The 17,915-nt window shown below is 39.9% G+C and overlaps 2 protein-coding genes across 6 annotated transcripts in view; one reads left to right on the top strand and one right to left on the bottom strand.

Moving 5' to 3' along the window:
- METTL15 (methyltransferase like 15) overlaps window positions 1-6,676 on the bottom strand; it is a 90,938-nt gene extending 84,262 nt beyond the window's left edge. Inside the window, exons 1-2 of one of the 3 annotated variants that reach the window (XM_027705300.1) lie at window positions 6,591-6,676; window positions 4,964-5,243 (exon numbers count right to left, since the gene is read on the bottom strand). In XM_027705300.1, the coding sequence (XP_027561101.1) occupies window positions 4,964-5,227 (264 nt within the window). In that variant the 5' untranslated portion in view covers window positions 5,228-5,243; window positions 6,591-6,676. The other 2 variants (XM_027705299.1, XM_027705298.1) reach the window with 2 other exon arrangements.
- Window positions 6,615-17,915, top strand: part of KIF18A (kinesin family member 18A) — a 31,692-nt gene continuing 20,391 nt past the window's right edge. The window contains exons 1-9 of one of the 3 annotated variants that reach the window (XM_027705294.1): window positions 6,615-6,710; window positions 7,771-8,157; window positions 8,803-8,960; window positions 9,777-9,881; window positions 10,831-10,941; window positions 14,313-14,510; window positions 15,748-15,921; window positions 16,832-16,906; window positions 17,154-17,263. In XM_027705294.1, the coding sequence (XP_027561095.1) occupies window positions 7,830-8,157; window positions 8,803-8,960; window positions 9,777-9,881; window positions 10,831-10,941; window positions 14,313-14,510; window positions 15,748-15,921; window positions 16,832-16,906; window positions 17,154-17,263 (1,259 nt within the window). In that variant the 5' untranslated portion in view covers window positions 6,615-6,710; window positions 7,771-7,829. Of the gene's footprint in view, window positions 6,807-7,770; window positions 8,158-8,802; window positions 8,961-9,776; window positions 9,882-10,830; window positions 10,942-14,312; window positions 14,511-15,747; window positions 15,922-16,831; window positions 16,907-17,153; window positions 17,264-17,915 lie in introns of all 3 variants that reach the window. The other 2 variants (XM_027705296.1, XM_027705295.1) reach the window with 2 other exon arrangements.

Genomic DNA, 17,915 nt, shown 5'->3' with positions numbered 1-17,915 from the left:
AAACTATTTTGAAAATATTTTCCATTTTTTTGCACTAACTTCAAATGCTAACTTCACCAAAAAAAATTCCCTCTTAAAGTATGATTTTAGCCAAATATTTTAATCAGCATTATCTGATGACATTCCATTTAACTAGTTTCCTATTACATACCACCAAAAATGAATATACTTTGCATACATATGCACTCCACACACATTTATTAAACATTTCCATACACAGCTGTGATCTGGACCCTGACTAGTCTCTTCCATAAATTCACAATATATGCAACCAGATAAGAGTGACTGAAAGAATACACAGGAACTACATGATCAGCTGCAATAACTCTCAATATACCCCAGTAACACTCAAGTATCATGGGGAAAAAAGTGTGTTCTGTAAATCCCAGAATATTGCCAGAATTTCTCTGTCTTAGTTTATTGCCTCTTGCAAGTTCCTATATCTTTCTGTTTCACAACAATGGTTTATCTTTATCAATCACCATAGAAATCACTGTGCTGCTGACACAGAAAAATTAGCCATAAAATTTGCATATGGAAAGATATTTTCAGCATGTTTCCCACAAAAAAATATAGCTGTTTCTACAATAAAGAACACTTACAAATCACTTGCTTTATGTCACCTAATTAATTTTACAGGTCCAGTGAAAATAAGCTAAAACAATAAAAACTTTCACTATGTCCATGTGTGCTTTGTGCTTTTCCAAAGCAAGTATTTCAGCATTTATCTCATGATGTAATTAATATTCCATTCCAAACTTGGTATTTTGGTTGCATCCTACCAAAAAAAAAAAAAACAAACTCATACAGCTTGAGAACTCAGAACTAATTTTTCCAGATCCCTTTTCAATTCCTATTTATTTTGGATACCCTGCAGAAAACTTCAATTTTGAGAGCCTCTAGTGTAAATGGGTCGTTCCAGCTATAAATGATTTGCAGATGGCTTTGGAGGTACTATGATAAGAACACTGGTCACCAGCATAGACCCGTAACTATTTATACACCACGATAATTGGAAACCTTTCTCACAAAACAGAAGTCCACTCTGCAGGATGCTGTACAGAGAAAGGTTATTTTTGCCTTAAAGAGCTTAGACTCAGTATAAGGCAGAAAGAGAATACTGAAGCGTGGACAGGAAGATAAAGAAACTAAGACAGCAAGTTCTGAACGACAGACCCCACTTTTGCACACCAGCAGAGTCTGCCTCAGCTTCCTCCAAGTGTCACCTGTGACTTGACCAACCAGCTCTGCAGAGAAAGAAGGAAACAATCATGCTCCAGCCCAACAACATCCAACAGTGGCAACAGAACCTTCAGGAGGTGAAAAGCCACTGTCTTCAGACTTCAACTGCAGAGCTCGAGCATCACTTCCCTCACAACAGAACAATGTTTGACTGTCAGCAATGTCTTATACCTCCTCCTGTTGTTTTAGAAGGCCGTGCTCATGATCTCAGCTGAAAAAGAATTGTTTGATGTTTGGGTGGGTGAAAATAGTAACTATCCTGAAAACAAAGCAATACAGACCTGAAAGACTGAGAGGAGAGCTCATGGCAAAGCTGGATGTTTTCAAGAAATACCTGTCTCTTTCTAGAAACTAGATATCACACATTATTTCCAAGACAAGGATTGTCATTCCTTCTGTGAATGCTGGGTAGCAAAAATAATCCGAATAATTTTATGGAGAATCAAAACCAAAATCTCCACAATAAGTCCCAGCTAACTTAAGATGTCAGACAAGATCTCTCTGGGGAAAATTAACTGCCTTATTTTTGGTTACACAAATTAACTTAATGAGAAAAAAAAAAAAATCACCTGATACTGTTTCTGATTAATCACTTAAACACTGGAGAAAAGGGAAAGGTCTCATTCATTCTTTCTCACCTCAAGTTTGACCACCTATTATTACAGATACCTATAATTTACACCTATAATATACAGACACTAAAAAAAAAAAAAGGCCTCCAGAACCATCATAAACCAAATAATACTAGCAGAGTTTATGGTATCTCCATTCTAGTCTATTCTAGATCATATTTAATGCAAAACCAGAGATGTCATCAGATTACATATAACCTGAGTAGGGCACAATTTGCTTTTGTTCTAGTTGGAGTTTAAATATTACACATAGAAGTGTTTGTTGTGCTGGAGCACTGTCATTTCCTACAGCTTTGCAACTCATAAGAACCTTTAAGGTCCTCCTAAGAATAGTTAAAATTTCAGAGTTTCAGCCTCTAGCATTCATACTAGAAGTCACTGCTGATGAAACTCTTTTAGGTATCACTATAGCCATAATATGTGGAAGAGATCCACATGTCTAGTTAAAATGCCAGTGACTATGGAAAAGAAAAAAAAACGGGAAAAAGTAGGGTGAAAACTGGGAAAACATGCCTCTGGATGTCTAAAGACACTGATTCTGAAAATATGCCTGGTTCTTTAAGAGAACAGAGAAAACACAACTGCCCAGAGAGCTGCAAAAACATCGGTTGGGTATTTGCAAAGAACACCATTGGACTGAAAAGATTAAAATGTAGTTTAATCAATACAGTAAATTTAAAGAGGAAATTACTTGCATGTGGATTTACTGCAACAGACTTTTCATTGAGAAGTGAGGTAGATCGGTAAAAACTAATTTGTAGCCTTTGCTTTAAAGACAGGACTACTACAGGGACTTTGTGAAACAAGGCAATAAAAGAAGATTCAGAGATAAGTGGAAATATTATTGCTAAAACTCCTGACAAACAGACTCCCCAAAGGAGACAGTCAACAAGAATATTCAGTAGGAGGGTACTAACATCTTTATCTCAGCTGTGACTCACTCTTAAGTAACATTTATTTTCTTAAGAACCTCCATAAGTAAAATGAAAACCCCATTCACTGACCATAACTATAGGGAGAACATCATCTTTCTAATTAGATTTTCTTTGTATTGGCAACTTCTTGTATTAGGACCTAACAAGAAATAGAGGCCCAAATCAGCTATTTTATAACAAAGAATATAACTGTGTCAAAGATGAGTAAAGGAAGTTTTTATGCGTGTAGGAGAGAAGAAAGCAGAAAAACTAAATTCAAGATCAGAGCATTTCCTTCCCCACCCACAATAAAGTGTTTATGGACTTCCCTGTCATGACTATAACGTTAAAAATGTAAATTTATACGACAGTCCCAGTTGAGATCCATATTAATACCAACTGGTTACCATCACTCACGTCAGTGAGAAACTGTCTCAATCTGTGTTCAAAATTTCACTTATTCCAGCAAAATTCAGTTGACACATTGCATTCTTTTGCAGAAAGTGCTGAAAATATATATATAAAAAGAAAAATAGTGCTGAACAGTTTCCAGTTTCCTTTATTCTGAACAGGTTAGCAGTATTATAAATGCTTCTGTTTGAGGTAAACACACTTGGACTCTTTCACAGCAGTCATTAGTTGTTCACTACTAGCTTAGAAATCTGCAAAGCCATGGGTACACAGACCTGAAAAAATCCCACCCCAATAATAAACTATTTTACATTCATAAATATTTAAATTACCAAAAACTCTTCAGGGGCAATAATAGTTACTCTCCATAGTTTATAACCTCAAATAGTTTCTTTTGCAAGTATTGTTGCCAAGAAAGTTATTTGGGGGTTTTTTTATATCAAAGACAGTTTAATGAACAGTCACTTCATCAGCCTCTTACTTACAAAACTGGAAAAAATACTTTACATACAGTGTCACAGTTTCCATGTTCATTTAATGTGTGAAAATTTCACCATAGCTCTGACATAGAAATCTAAACTTGAAGTTCTTTATGAATTTGACTGATTTAGGTATCTTCAACAGTAGGACACATGCAAGAGCAATTTGTATGCTAATGTGTGTGTGCACTATTTGCATTCTCACTGCTTCTTCAAACACTTAAAATACAAGGCAACACAACAAGACTTGACTGCAAATTTTTGATCACTGAATCCATCTCAAAATTGCTATATCACTTCGCCACTGTTGGACGAGGCTGTTTTCAAATGAAAACAAGAACATACACTCTCTTTAAACCTTCTACTTATTTATGTATTGTTTCAGTCTTTGTGGTAAAACTACACATTGATAAGCCTAAGTCAGTAAGATCCTATGAAGCTAACAAAAGCACTAATATCACAGATGAAAGCATCCGAAATGTGAAAATTATTTAAGCATTTACATTGTATAAGAAATCCTTTCAACTTAACATTGTATTTAAGATGACTCAGACAAAAAAAATACATTTCACTTTGTCATTTTTCTCAAGGAAGCATGTAACAACACACCTAGACTGCATGCAGTGTAAATATATCAAAATAGCAGCATAGAGACTTGAGCTAACCCAGATACCAAAAGCAAACTACTCACAGTACCATACCCAAATGAGACAGCTTGTAAAAGTTCCACAGTAACGAGGCGAAACCATTTCTGGTACCATACAGCCATTTTATAACTACAGCACCTCTACAGTGCTCCTCATGCAGTGCAAGCATTCCCTAAGGAAACACCTCCAACCATGGAAATAACTATCTCAGAACAAGGGACAAGGAGGATGATTTTTAAAACCCACATACTACCTCTTGTACAAGAGGAAGAGAGCTTTACACAAGCTCATGGCACAACCATCCATGAGAATTCCCCACTACTATGAGTAATGAACATGACTCTAGGAAGACATGTGCAATTAAGAAAGACAAGCACAAAAGCAAGAGAGTATCCAAACACAACAGTTTTGACAAATACTGCTTATTTGGGTATTCAGGCATACAGATACCAGAATTTTATTAGTTTGAATGCAGAGTCTTAATTTGAATTGCAAAACAATTTAGAACCTTTAAAAGATGTAATTGATCCTTAAAGAGCACCCCTTTATTCCTCTAAACAAAAGTTATGCCTACGCTGTGCAAATTTTTCTGCTGGACTGTTAGTGAATCACAAACATTAATTAATCATTTAACTCACCTGACCTGGCTGGGGGGATAAACAACTCAGAACCTCCTCCAGCATCACTGGTATATGCAATCTTCCAAAGTTACTGTTTTCCGTACTTTGAGGCAACTCTTCAGTTTCGCATTTCTGGACGGTTTGTTCCTTTAACTCACAGTCAGAAAGCTTTTTTGATGAAGTATGGATCCTTCTGGCCAAACTAGCCACGCTTACCGAATTCAACTTTAAGCCATGCAGAAACAAACATTTGTAAACTTGGCAGAGATACCGAGATAACATTTTGGAGTTGATCAACCTAGAAGAACAGTAGGTGCTGGGAATTACTTTGAAACAAATACTTGAAACAGTGTATCTGTTTAAAAAACAAAGTAGAACCGCTGTAAGTAAAGCAATCAATACACATTCCAAGATGGGTAGTTTTATAGATATGTCATGTCAGCAAAATATGTTTCCAGAATTTTCAATGCTATTTACTAATCAAGCATATTCAAGCAACCAGTAGATTATCTTCACTTTCAAATTTTTATTATGTGTTTTGCTTGGATTTACCTTGCCAGAGGCCTCAGATATCTTGCCTGCATAGATAAGAACGTGCTGAGTAATCATCTCTGGAAAGTTATTCTCTCAATAATTTAAGGCTCAGCTGGGTAATATTTCCACCTACCTTAAATTCTTTAGTGCACAGACACCCAGAACTGAGGTTTTACAACAAAACACAGCGCCCCTACAGCAAACACACACATCACCATGGGATGCTGTGCTGGTTTTGGCTGGGGCATAGTTAACTTTCTTCACGTGGGGCTGTGCTTTGGATTTGTGCTGAACACAGCGGGGAGGACACACAGCTGGTGCAGATGACCCAAACTGGCCAAGGGGATATTCCGGACCATATGACATCACGCTGAATTTATACAGTGCAGGGGGAGAAGGAGGTTTGAAGTGATGGTTTGTCTTCTCAAGTCACTGTCGCGCGTGAAGGGGCGCTGCTCTCCTGGAGAGGGCTGAGCACCCGCCTGCCCTTGGTGAACTGATTCCTCGCGTTGCTTTGCTTGTGTGCGCAGCTTTCTCCTTCCCCATCAAACCGCCTTTATCCCAACCCACGAGTTTTCCGGTTTTTACCCTTCCCCCGCCCTCCCCGATCCCGCGGGTGGGGCAGCGAGCACCTGCCGGGGCTTGGTTAAAGCAGGACAGGTGCGCGCCACCATCCTCCTCCTCCTCCTCACACCGACCCCCGCGGGTGCGAGCCCAGCCTGGTCTCGCCGGGGACACACTCTGCCTACAGCCAACCCTATTCTATCAGACCACAGGTATTTTGTCTCGTAGAAGCGAGCAGAGAGCGCACTTTATTACGGTCTAAAGCGGCACTCGGGCGCAACCGGAGGCAGAGCGGGGCTCGCATTGAGCCAGAAGGTGAAGGCAGAGGCGGCCGGAAAGCGTCAGCAGCCCGCAGCCCGGCCCACGCCAGCTCCGCGGCCGAAGGCTGTTCCCCCGCTCCCCGCCCGGGCCGGGCCAGCGTGACGCGCGGAGCGAGAGCCCTTCGCCCGTTGGTGGCCCCCTTGGCGGCCCCGGCGCTGTCCCCGCTCGCCCGACCCGCTCCCCACGGGCCGCGGGGCACGCGCCGAGCCCGGCCCCGCGCACTTACCGCGAGCGCCGTCGCTCCGCTGACGTCACGGGGGCAGGCGGCCAATGAGGAGGCGCGGAGGGCGGCCTGCTTGTGTTTGAATTGGGCGGCCGGGGCGCGGCGGTTGCGGCGGCCGCGGAGGTGAGAGCGGGTCCGGGGGCCAGTCCCGGGGGTAGGCGCGGTCCGGGGGTGAGACCGGGAATGGGCGCGGGCCGGAGGCGGGCAGCGGTCCCGGGGGTGAGTGGCGGGGATGGGCACGGGCCGGGGGGTGAGAGAGCGGGCGGACAGGGGCCGGGGGGTGAGGCTGGGGATGGACACGGTTCGAGGACTAAGACTGGATGTGGACACGGTCCGGGGGTGAGTCCTGGGGATAGGCGCTGCCCGGGGGGGCGAGTGGCGGGGGCGGACACGGCCCGGGGGGGCGAGTGGCGGGGGCGGGCACGGCCCGGAGGTGAGTCCCGGGGCGGGCGCTGAGCATTGTCTCGCCGCGGCGCCGATCCCGGCGGCGTGCCCCGAGCAGGAGTGTGTGCGGTGGGGTACGGAGGGGAGCCCCCCCGCTTCCCTGCCCCAGGTGTTCCCTTGCTCCGTGGCCGTGTCTCGGTTGTGGCTCAGCTGAGCTCGCCCTGAAGCGGCAAAAGCGTCGTCGAGAGCCTTGAGCGTGCAGGTCGCTCTTAGGGGAACGAGCAAGCGAGGATGGGCCATTTAAAGGAAATTCCGGGTTGTTATCGGTCGCTGTATCCCATGCGAGTTACGTTAACGTAAATCCCGCTGTAACTCCCTTTAAACCCACGCGCAACGTGAGTAAATCAATAACCCAGGGAAAGCAGCATAGGCGGCTGCTCTGCCTTCTGCTGAAGGACAAGAAAAATACCCGCATTAGTCTACAGGAACCTGGAAGCTCATCTTCAAGCTTGCTCTGACACAAAGGACAGCCAGTAGGTTATTTAGTAGTTTGAATTGTGAAAATAAACTTAGGAATTTACTGGGGAAGTGCTAGCTGGGTTTGTTAAAGCTGCGCTGGATTAAGTCATCTTTTCAGGCCAGTTACAGCGCTTCCCAAAGTCGCACTACATTGTAGCTAACTGGCAAGCGATGGGTGGATCCAGCAGAGATGCCGGGTGTTAGTCCTTATCGAAAGTGTGAACACCTGAAAGGTTTCATCCGAAATATAATGCCTTTCACTCTGTATTGTCAACTGCAGAGGAGATTCAGCTGTGCGACCTGAAAGAGTCTTGGGAGCGAAGCTGGGGGCCAGAGGGGATGACTCCCGTTAAGGAAGAAGATGTTTGCAATCACGTGAAAGTGGTGGTCCGTGTCCGTCCGGAGACCCAAAAGGAAAAACAGGACAACTTTAGCAGGGTTGTCCATGTTATTGACCAGCATGTGTTGGTCTTTGATCCAAAGGAGGAAGAAGTTAGCTTCTTTAACGGGAAGAGACTGACCCATAGGGATATTAACAAAAGACAAAGGAAAGATCTGAAATTTATGTTTGATGCTATTTTTGATGAAATGTCATCCCAGTTGGAAGTTTTTGAGCATACTACCAAAACTCTGATTGATGGCTTCTTAAATGGATATAACTGCACAGGTAACTTGGCTATTTATTTTCTTTAATTAAAAAACTTCAAAGTTTCTACCATTGTATGTAGCTGCTGTAGGGGCATTAAAAAAAGCCTGAGATAGAAATAAAGCCCTGTGTTTTAATTCATATGTATGAGAGGCTGGCTTTTTAGCATATGGAAGTTAGGATAGCTCTACTATTTCGAAAGTAAATTTGTGTTAGGGTTATATAAGACTTCAGAATTTTATCTAAAATATGTGTGCTAATGGCATAATAACTCCTCTGGAGTTACTCAAGCAGAAGCAGTTGTGTCACTGAATATGGTAGCCTGCTTTATGAACTCTTTAAGAGCTTGGGCTTTTTTAATTGGCAAATGGAATGTGATGAGGAAGTTAAGTGTCTTTTAGCAATAAGTTGATGGTGTAGGGTTATGAGAGTAAGTCAATAATATTTTCATGTAAATTTTTAACTGAAAATTCAAAAATGTTACTTTGAAATAGCTCTCTGATTACAGCTGTAAAAGGTAAAGTCTAAGTAAGAAACTTGATCGGTTTATGAAAACAGCTGTTCAGAATGACAGGTCTGTCAATGTTCATTTGACTTATGTGTTTCTGCTTAGCCTACTGGTATAAATTGCATATTCTTGCTTTGGGTTTTTTTGTGTAAATTCAGTGCTTGCATATGGTGCAACAGGAGCTGGAAAGACTCATACCATGTTAGGTTCTCCTGAAGATCCTGGAGTGATGTATTTAACCATGATGACACTTTATGACCGCATGGATCAAATAAAAGAAGACAAAATATGTGATGTTGCTGTCTCTTATTTAGAGGTGAGTTCCTGCATTTGCTATTGTTGCTTTTAATAATTCATATTTAACACATAAAGACAAGCTGGTTTTGCCTTTCCCTGGTCCTTTCTGGGGCTTGACAAAATGCATCCTTACAGGAGTGGAACTGAACTGTCCTCTGCCAAATTTGCTGCTCAAAGGCAACTGTCACTATGTTACAGAAGGCTGCCCAAAAAGAACAATCACTTCTAATATATTCACTGAACATTCTCGTGATTTTTGTCTTGCTGATCTATTACATCCCTCTGAATATCTGTTGATGTGTACAAGAAAATACCAGGGTTATATCTCAGGACTTCACAACAACCTCCTATAAGCACTGTGAAATTACACAACAAAGTGGTGTTCTGTTTTTACAAGTCAATGTCTTGGCACTGCTGTTGAGTAGTAGTAGTGGTGAAATTGTTATCTTCTAGCTCCCTCAAATTCTTAATGGAAGAATAGTTGGTGTTTGGGAGGGGGAGAAGGAGAGGGGAAAAAAGAAAAATAAATGCTTTGGACTCATGCTTCTTGCAAAAACTTTTTTTTTTTGTTAAAAAAAAGTTCTTTTTTTTAACAAGGAAAAAAGTTATTTACTAGAAAAAATGACACACCTTAATGGCTTAAAAGAAATCATGTACATTGAATATTTTAAGTTCAGTATGGTAAAGCTATTTGGAAAAAAACCCTACAGTGTGAATTTGTTACTTTGCCTTAAAGAAATACTAAAAAAGACGAGTGATTTCTGTTTATTTAAGTTTAATTCAGTCAAGTAAGGGAGGATGGTTTTAATAAAATACTTGAAATTCCCTTTCAAAGATTTACAATGAACAGATCCGTGACCTGCTGGTCGGCTCTGGACCTCTGGCTGTTCGTGAAGATGCCCAGCAAGGGGTGATAGTTCAAGGTCTGACATTACATCAGGTATGTAAGTACATGTGGAAACTCACAATGTGCTTGAGAAATTTGAGAAAGGTCCCATAGTTCTGTGAGAGTTGTATGGAACTTGGTAATTTCCTAGTGGGCTTTTTTCTGCCCAGTAACTTGCAGTCTTAACTGATTAGTTCAAAAGCACGTCGTGGAATAAACTGCTAACATTATTGAATGCAAATAAATAAAGCATTCAGTCCTCATTGTCATCCAGCAGGTTTTGGCAGATTTGTTTCTCAGCTAAAACGTCTTGGCATCTTTGCCAAAGAATTGCTATGCTGGCCTGGAAAAGTAGTTTAACATGAAACTTTTCAAACGTGGTTATTATAAAAGCAGAAACAACCCTGAGACTTCACATTGATGTAGAACCCTCCAAGATGGCAATGAAGGCCAAGTCAGTTTTGCAATCTGATAGTCAATTCTTGTGGACCTATTTTTTTTTTTTTTGGTAGCCTTTTAGTGTATGTTACATGCTATGTGGCTTCCAGATTTTGTGTTCATGGAATGAATTGACAGGAAACAGTGTTCTTAGTTTGACTTGCTCTGTGAACATCATGCTTCCAAAACCTCGAGTCTTGTGAGGGGGCCAAAGAAATTAGTATATCACTGTTTAATGCATTAGTACAAGAAGAATTAAGTCAGGCATTCTTAAATGAGGCTTCTTCTATGGAGGACCTTTTCAGATTTGTTTAAATTCTTTACTAAAAATATTCTCTGATCTAAATTTCTGCAGTTAAGTGCTTTTCATACATGACTGCTTTTTAACAGAGAATATTTGTTTGAAATGCCTCAATTTCAAACCAGGAAATTTCTCTTATTTCTAGGTAGCTAAAACGTTAAGTTCCTTTCTTTTTTTGAAGGTGAATGTTAATGTATTGTAGAATCTCCTATAGTTGATGGAAAAGGAAAAAAAGTGTATTTATCTTGTTCTCTACTATTAAAGCCTAAATCAGCAGAGGAAATCCTTCAGATGTTGGATTATGGAAATAAAAATAGAACTCAGCATCCCACAGATGTGAATGCCTCCTCTTCCCGGTCCCATGCTGTCTTTCAGGTAAGATAACACAGCAGACCACAGCACAGTGGTCATTACTGTGAGTTGCAGGTTTTGTTTAAAGTTGGATACACTGGAAGCTTTTATTTTTAAACTGTGTTGAACCTTCGTTTGGGTGAGAGGGGATTGAAGTTTTCCAGTTTTCTTGTTGACTCCTTATTCCTTAGAAGTATGTAAAGGATCATAGTGTTTATATTTGAAAAAATGAATTCAATGAAAAGGTCTCTAATTCTAATAGTTTGAACTAATTATATATATAATATATATTTATGACTTCTTAACCTATATACCTTAGAAGAAATATCTCTTCTGAAAAATGATGATTTTGAGCTTGGAATATACTTCCATATTGTAATCTTATAAACTGAAAGTTATTGGTGGTTTTTTTGTTGGTTTCTGGTTTCATTATGTTGCTCAGCATAATTTACAGAATGAGGTTACATGTCTGACTATAAACTGAGAATCTCAAGTAGTCCTTTCCTACTCTACTTATTTTGGTTAATGTTAATTTTCACACTAAAGTCATTTCTTAATGTTCTGGTATGTACCAAGTTTTAAAAAATGAAATGATGATTCTTAGTTTCCACAAATGAGTTTTGGATGAGTTGTCCACTAGAACTTACGACTTCTCCCAAGATTATTGCTGTGTGCTACCCCCTGACTCCTCCTTAAATACAACCTCTGATATTTAAAAACTAGTCCCATTAACTAAAATGTATTTTCTTTTCTTTTCTGTTTGTTGTCACCTACTGCAAAGCAGTATCTTGAATTATTTGTATGATGCCCCTCTGGGTTGAAAAATATTGAGTTTGGTTCTGGTCCTTGCATTACAGCATTCAACTGTTGGGCAGTTCTTAACTGTATCTGCAGACTTTGACAATGCTTAATAAAAGTAGCCAAAAGTTTTGGGATTTCTTTAGAGAAACTTCTAAATATGTAACACAGCAAAAGTCACTGCCACTCTAAAAGCTTCTATGTTTTCTTATATACCTTAAACTTCTGTTTGAAATTGCCCTCCCTGTTTTTAATTTCCCCTGAGGTCTTGCCTGTGGTTGTACCCTGTACATGATCATACCAAGACTACTTCTGAAGTTGTTCAGGTTGAGAAGTTGTTCATTGTTGTGTGTGTGTTCTGCCTTTAAAAAGGCACCAGGTACAGTGCAACAGAGAGATCAGAGTGAACTGCTGATTTCTGTTTGTTTACTTGCTGGGCTGGGGTGTCTTATCTCCCTCACCTTGACTCAGGAAAAAAGCTCTGGATTGTATGATCTGGCAGGCTTTGCATTCTCCTCAGTACACTTCTAGAAGTGGCAAGCAATTACATAAATCACTTCAGTTTCTCATGTATTTCCACACATCTGTGACGTTCTGCATAACAGATTTGTGTCTTTGGTTCCAGAGATGTAAGTGTTGAGAAATCCCCGGTGCTGTCTCGACTGAACTTTTTTCTATTATTTTAAGAGCTGTTTGTTTGTAGACATATCTGTAGAGATATGTTATCTTTTACTCTGGCTTTGGCTTTGCTTCTTAACTTTATTGGAGCAGGATGTTGTCTGAAACTCACTCAGAAATTGATAAAAGTCTTAGCCCAGGACGTTCTGAGCTGATTTTAGAGATGCAAGTTTTGCCTTCCCGTACCATCTGTCTTTGGTTTGAAATATCTATCTAGGTCAGGCAATTACTGCATCTGAAAGTAAAATCCAAATTGCCACACTGTTCTATTGAAAGTGTTCTGCTGACTGACAAAGAAATAGAAAAGTTTCTGCTTTGGGGCATTTCCTGTATCTTTTGAATTTTTACAAAAGCTTGAATCATACAACATAGTTTGGCTGTCACTCCAGCTTTCCCTGCTTCACTAATGATAGTTACTGGGTTGTTCTGATTGAGTGTTCCCAGTCTGAGGTTGGATTCTTTTTGTCTATTGTACTAGAAATAGTACAACTGAACTTAGTTGTACTGTTTGATATAGAAATATATCTATTTGGAATAGATACATATCATGGCAAGTCATAAGTGTTTGATTCACTCAGAATACTTGTCAAATTTTTCCCTGTTACAAAGTGCTGTGAAGACTTCATTTCTCATGCACAAAGCTTAAAGTTACAGAACTAGTGAGATATTGTCTTTATTGCCTCATGCATGGCAGCTCTTTCCTAATTGACTGTCTAAAAGTCTGTTCATGAAAGGGTCAGTAACCCATAGCCTTATTAACAAATGGCAAGGCACTCAACACAAAAGAAGGGAAAATTTATAGAGAATTCTGGAAAAGTAAAAGCCATCTAAGGATAACTTTAATTCTCCTTACTGACTGTATAACCGTGCTGTGCCTACTTCCTTATAAACCTGAGGAAAGAATACCTTCACCAGCAGAAGGAAGCAAAAGTGTTTAGTTCCTCATACATCTCCTGTCCTGTGAAAAATTTTCCTGAAAATTTCAGGAATAATGGGATGAGGGGGAACAAGTGGCCTCAGCAGGCACCACATTCCAAAAGATCTTGGAGTGTGTTTTCACAGCAGTAAATAAGTGTTGTTTCCTATTTACAGTAGATACAATTAAGTCTAAGTCCCTGAAAATCCAGCCTTTTTCCTGGTTTATTCCTATCCATGTCTTTATTGCATACTCCCAAATGTGCATTTAAAAAATGAACACCTCTTTCAATTTAAAGCACAGTAGTGTGATATACATCTTAACTGATGAAGAATCAAGAGCTATTTTAGCTGTGAAATTAATTTTTCCCCCTAAAGAGTAAAAAAAAAACCTCACTAATCTTCACTGCTGTTGTAAGCCCAGGGCCAGTTGGTCACTTAATCCTCTGCAGCAGGATGGGGGAGAGAATCAGAAGTGCAAAAGCGAGGGGGTTGTGAACCTTGTGGTTCACTTAACTAAGGGGGAGTAGGGAAGGGAACAATCACTTGCCACCATCAGATTGGTGCTCAGCAAGGGCTACTTCAGAGAAACTTCCAATCAGTTGGGGTCAGCTGTTTTCTTGCAACCTCTTGCTGACTGCCTTGAGGACCACACAGCCCCTGTCCAGCAGCAGCTGATCCCCAGTGTGTCACCAGCACTGGCTGGGGCACAGGAGTGACAGCACCACATAGGCTGCTATGCAGAAATTTAACTCCACTACAGTCTGCTTCCTTTTCCTTACTTATACCTGGCACAAGTGAGTTTCAGAGGTGTCAGAAATGGGTTTGCTCTTTTCCATTAGGCCAAGCTGCCTGTTGGTGTTAGATATTTACAAAAAGGTTTACCTTGGATTTCGAGAAGGATTCCAATAAGAATTTCTGAGAACAGTTGTTAATTTTATTGTGTAACTTCAACTGCTAAGTGGCTACTTTTTATTTTCTTTTTTTTTTTTTCTTAATTGTAGATTTACCTACGGCAGCAAGATAAAACAGCCAGTATTAATCAAAATGTTCGTGTGGCCAAAATGTCCCTCATTGACCTGGCAGGATCTGAACGTGCCAGTGCAACAAATGCCAGGGGGGCTCGTTTTGTAGAAGGAACAAACATTAACCGCTCCCTGCTCGCTCTTGGAAATGTCATTAATGCACTGGCAGATCCCAAGGTTTGTATGTGCTGCTTTCCCATGCAGTCTTCACCTCCTAGTGTTCTGAATTTTTTTTAAAAAATGCTAAACTGGTTGAGTAATGGGAATTACATTGTTGATGCTACTCCCTAATCCTTTAAGATTGTTTTAAGGGTTTCCACCATCATTTCTTTGATAGCTGAAAGACAATCCCAATGAGAAAGAGTTCTCAAAAATAATATGCAGCTACCTAAGGATAGTGTCAAAGATGAATGTAATTGCTTTTCTTGCTACCTTTTTCAAAATCAAACATATGTAGAGAAGCTTGTATGAGTAGATGAATAACCTTACAAATAATCTTTAATCTCAGGGGAAGAGGCTTTTGTAGGATAAAACAGCACCTATTCCTAGTTGTTCTTTTTTGATCTTACATATGTGTACACACACACACCTTGCTCAAAGCAGTCTTCTGATCTGGCTCACCAGCTCAAGGGAAGGAGGGGGTACAGTTGTGTGGGATAATGACAAAACCTCCTGAACTTTTGCATAAGTCAAGACCATTGTCTACCATGACACTCTGTTTGTCCTTCTGGGCAACTAGCAAATTCCCCCTTCAGATATGCCAGGAGAAAAGGATCAGAGCTTTTATTTCCCTTCCTGGTGCTGCACATTCTCATCACCATCTTGTTGGAGTGGAAGGAGGAGTTTAAAATCTGTACCATGGGCATAAGGAAGATTCTTCACATTGATTTATTTGGTGCAGGATTGGGTTCCTAGTGACCTAACTTGGCACCATGGGGCAAATGAGACAAAAAGTTTGTAGATGTACTTGAAAAAAAGCTTCACACGGCTGAGTTGGGTTGCCTGGAAAGGTTGTGGAATCTCCATCCTTGGAGATAATGAAAACCCAGCTGGGCATAGTCCTTGGCATCTTGCTCTAGCTGCCCCTGCTTGAGCAGAGGGATTGAACTAGAGGGATCTTAGAGGTCCTTCCCAAAGTGAACTGAAAGTAGTTTAATGTGTCTTGCCTTTCCATGACAAAAATAATAGTTATGTATCCAGCCATCAGAAAGCAGCCTAGCTAATACACATGTTGTAAAGGTATTAAACAACTTCAAGAGACTTAAACTGTTTGAGAGGTGTGGGTAACTTTAGGAAAAATTATTTAGGTCAAAGAAAAGTTTCATGACTGTCATGTCTTGTGGCATTGTTGAAATTCTGAGTGGACTTTTATTTCAAGTACAGTTGACTAATCCATAAAAACAACTATTTTCAGCGCAAGAAGCACATTCCTTATCGGAACAGCAAACTCACTCGCCTGCTGAAAGATTCTCTGGGAGGAAACTGCCGCACAGTGATGATAGCTGCTGTCAGTCCATCCTCCTTGTTCTATGATGACACTTATAACACTCTGAGGTATGCAAACCGAGCCAAGGATATCAAGTCTTCTGTGAGTATATTTGTATTTATCGATCTCTTGTCGAAGTATAATAATACAGTATTAAGAGAAGGAGAATTATTTCTTTTGGAATGTTATGTTTTCCTTTACTTTGGTCTCAGTTTTGTTCAGTTATCCCTTCCTTCTTACAGACACCTCTTCCTTATATGAGTGACAGTATCTAGTCTGTATCTACTACATCTAAATCTGGCCTAAAAGCAGCATAGCTTCATTAATAAGATGTTGCCAGTTTGAAATAGTTTGTTTAGTGAGCATGAGATTTAGGAATAATCCTCAACTGGTAGAATTCACATCTGTTTTCAGTATCTTCTTATTACTTTCTTGAAGAACTGTAAAGTATATTAAAGATGTGTCTGACCAGTTGTGCAAGAGCCAGTCCAGGTTTGTTACAAGTAGAATTCAGCTGAAGCCAAGAAGTTCAATGAGATTATATTGACAATGAGATTATATTAATTATATTGATAAAGCAAAAGCCACCAGAATGTCCTGTCTTCTGATCTCTATTGTTTTGATTTTTTTCATAATCTTTTTTATTGCAGCTCCTAATTGCTTTTATGTAATATGGGGTTCACTGTAGTTTCCATTTGTTGCATAATTAAAGATAGTTTTTATAGTAAAATCTACAAGATACACGTTAAATGGTCAAACTAGTCTGAATAAATGCAAAATGTAAATGTAATAACTTTTTATTGTTCTGTTGAGCAAAATTACCTGGCCATGGGTGTGCAACAGATGACAGCAAAAGCTGAGAGTCATATTTTTGTTGTGCAAGTCAGGATTGTATTCATCCCTTTCCTCCTAATACAGTGCATGTCTAACTATGTAGTAATTATACTCAGTTTATTTATTATGCATGAAAACATGAAGGAGCCACCTTAAATTCTAACTTATTTCTTTACAGCTGAAGAGCAATGTTGTTAGTTTGGACAGTCACATAAGCCAGTATGTTAAAATTTGCAACGAACAAAAGAAAGAGGTATGTAAAAAAAAATCTGTTGTTTAAAAGTATGAAAGATTAACTCTGCATACAAAAAAAAGTATATAGGATTCAGCCTTAAAGGCAGTATTGTTCTAATTCTCCCATATAGTATTTTAAAGTAGGAAAATTTTATCTTCTGAGAGGAATATTACCTAACTGTTCAACATATCAGCACAGAATGATAGGTTTGAAAAAAACCAAAAAAAAACTATAAGCCAACTAAAAGGTGCCTCTTTTGGTTTAGATCCTAATGTTGAAGGAGAAACTGAGAGAATACGAAGAAAAGCAAGTAAGCATTCCTGAAAACTGTGATGCTGCAGAACTTTCCAACAACCAGCAAGTGGAAATAGAAAGGTAAATGAATCGCGTCTGAATCTTGCTTCCCAAACGGAGCTTGCCCGACTTGTAAACGCATTTGTAAAACAAACTTGCTCTTTTCAGTATTGGTTTCCTCATTTTAACATTGCTTTACTTAGACTAGGTATGGCTCTGCATAATGTGCTGCTTCTTTTTAGAGCAACTTGGTGGTGGATTTCAAACGAAAGGGGGGGGATGCAGGAGATGGGATGTGACAGGAAGGAGCATATGAATGCTGGCTTCCAGCAAAGCTGCTTAACAGGTTGTGTTTGTGGGTAGGCAGAATGGAGTTTGCATAAATGACAGCAGCTCTTGCTACTGTTGGCAGACACTACTTCAAGTAGTATCTTTCCTGCAAGGTTTGAGAGACAAAAACCTTGAAGCTCTTCTTTCCACGAAGAGTTTAACGTATGTTTGTAGATTCCTTATTTTCTGTGGCTTTCATATTTCTCGACCTCTCTCGCCCCTCTTGATATTCCTGTTGATCTTCTCTCAAGAGAGCCCACAAAAAGTAACAAACTAAGATGTGAGGTATCAATTTGTTGCAGAAGTCAATCTATTCCATGAGAAAGTTAAGTGTTGGTGCAAAAGTCTTTCTGGATCTGTCTCTGCGTCTCTCATCACATATTTCTGAGAATTATTCCCCTAA

Source organism: Neopelma chrysocephalum, unplaced genomic scaffold, assembly GCF_003984885.1.
Source record: "Neopelma chrysocephalum unplaced genomic scaffold, ASM398488v2 Primary Assembly neopelma1_323, whole genome shotgun sequence".
NCBI lineage: Eukaryota > Metazoa > Chordata > Aves > Passeriformes > Pipridae > Neopelma > Neopelma chrysocephalum.
Note: the sequence above shows the minus strand (reverse complement) of the source record. Positions and strands in the feature narration are given on the sequence as shown.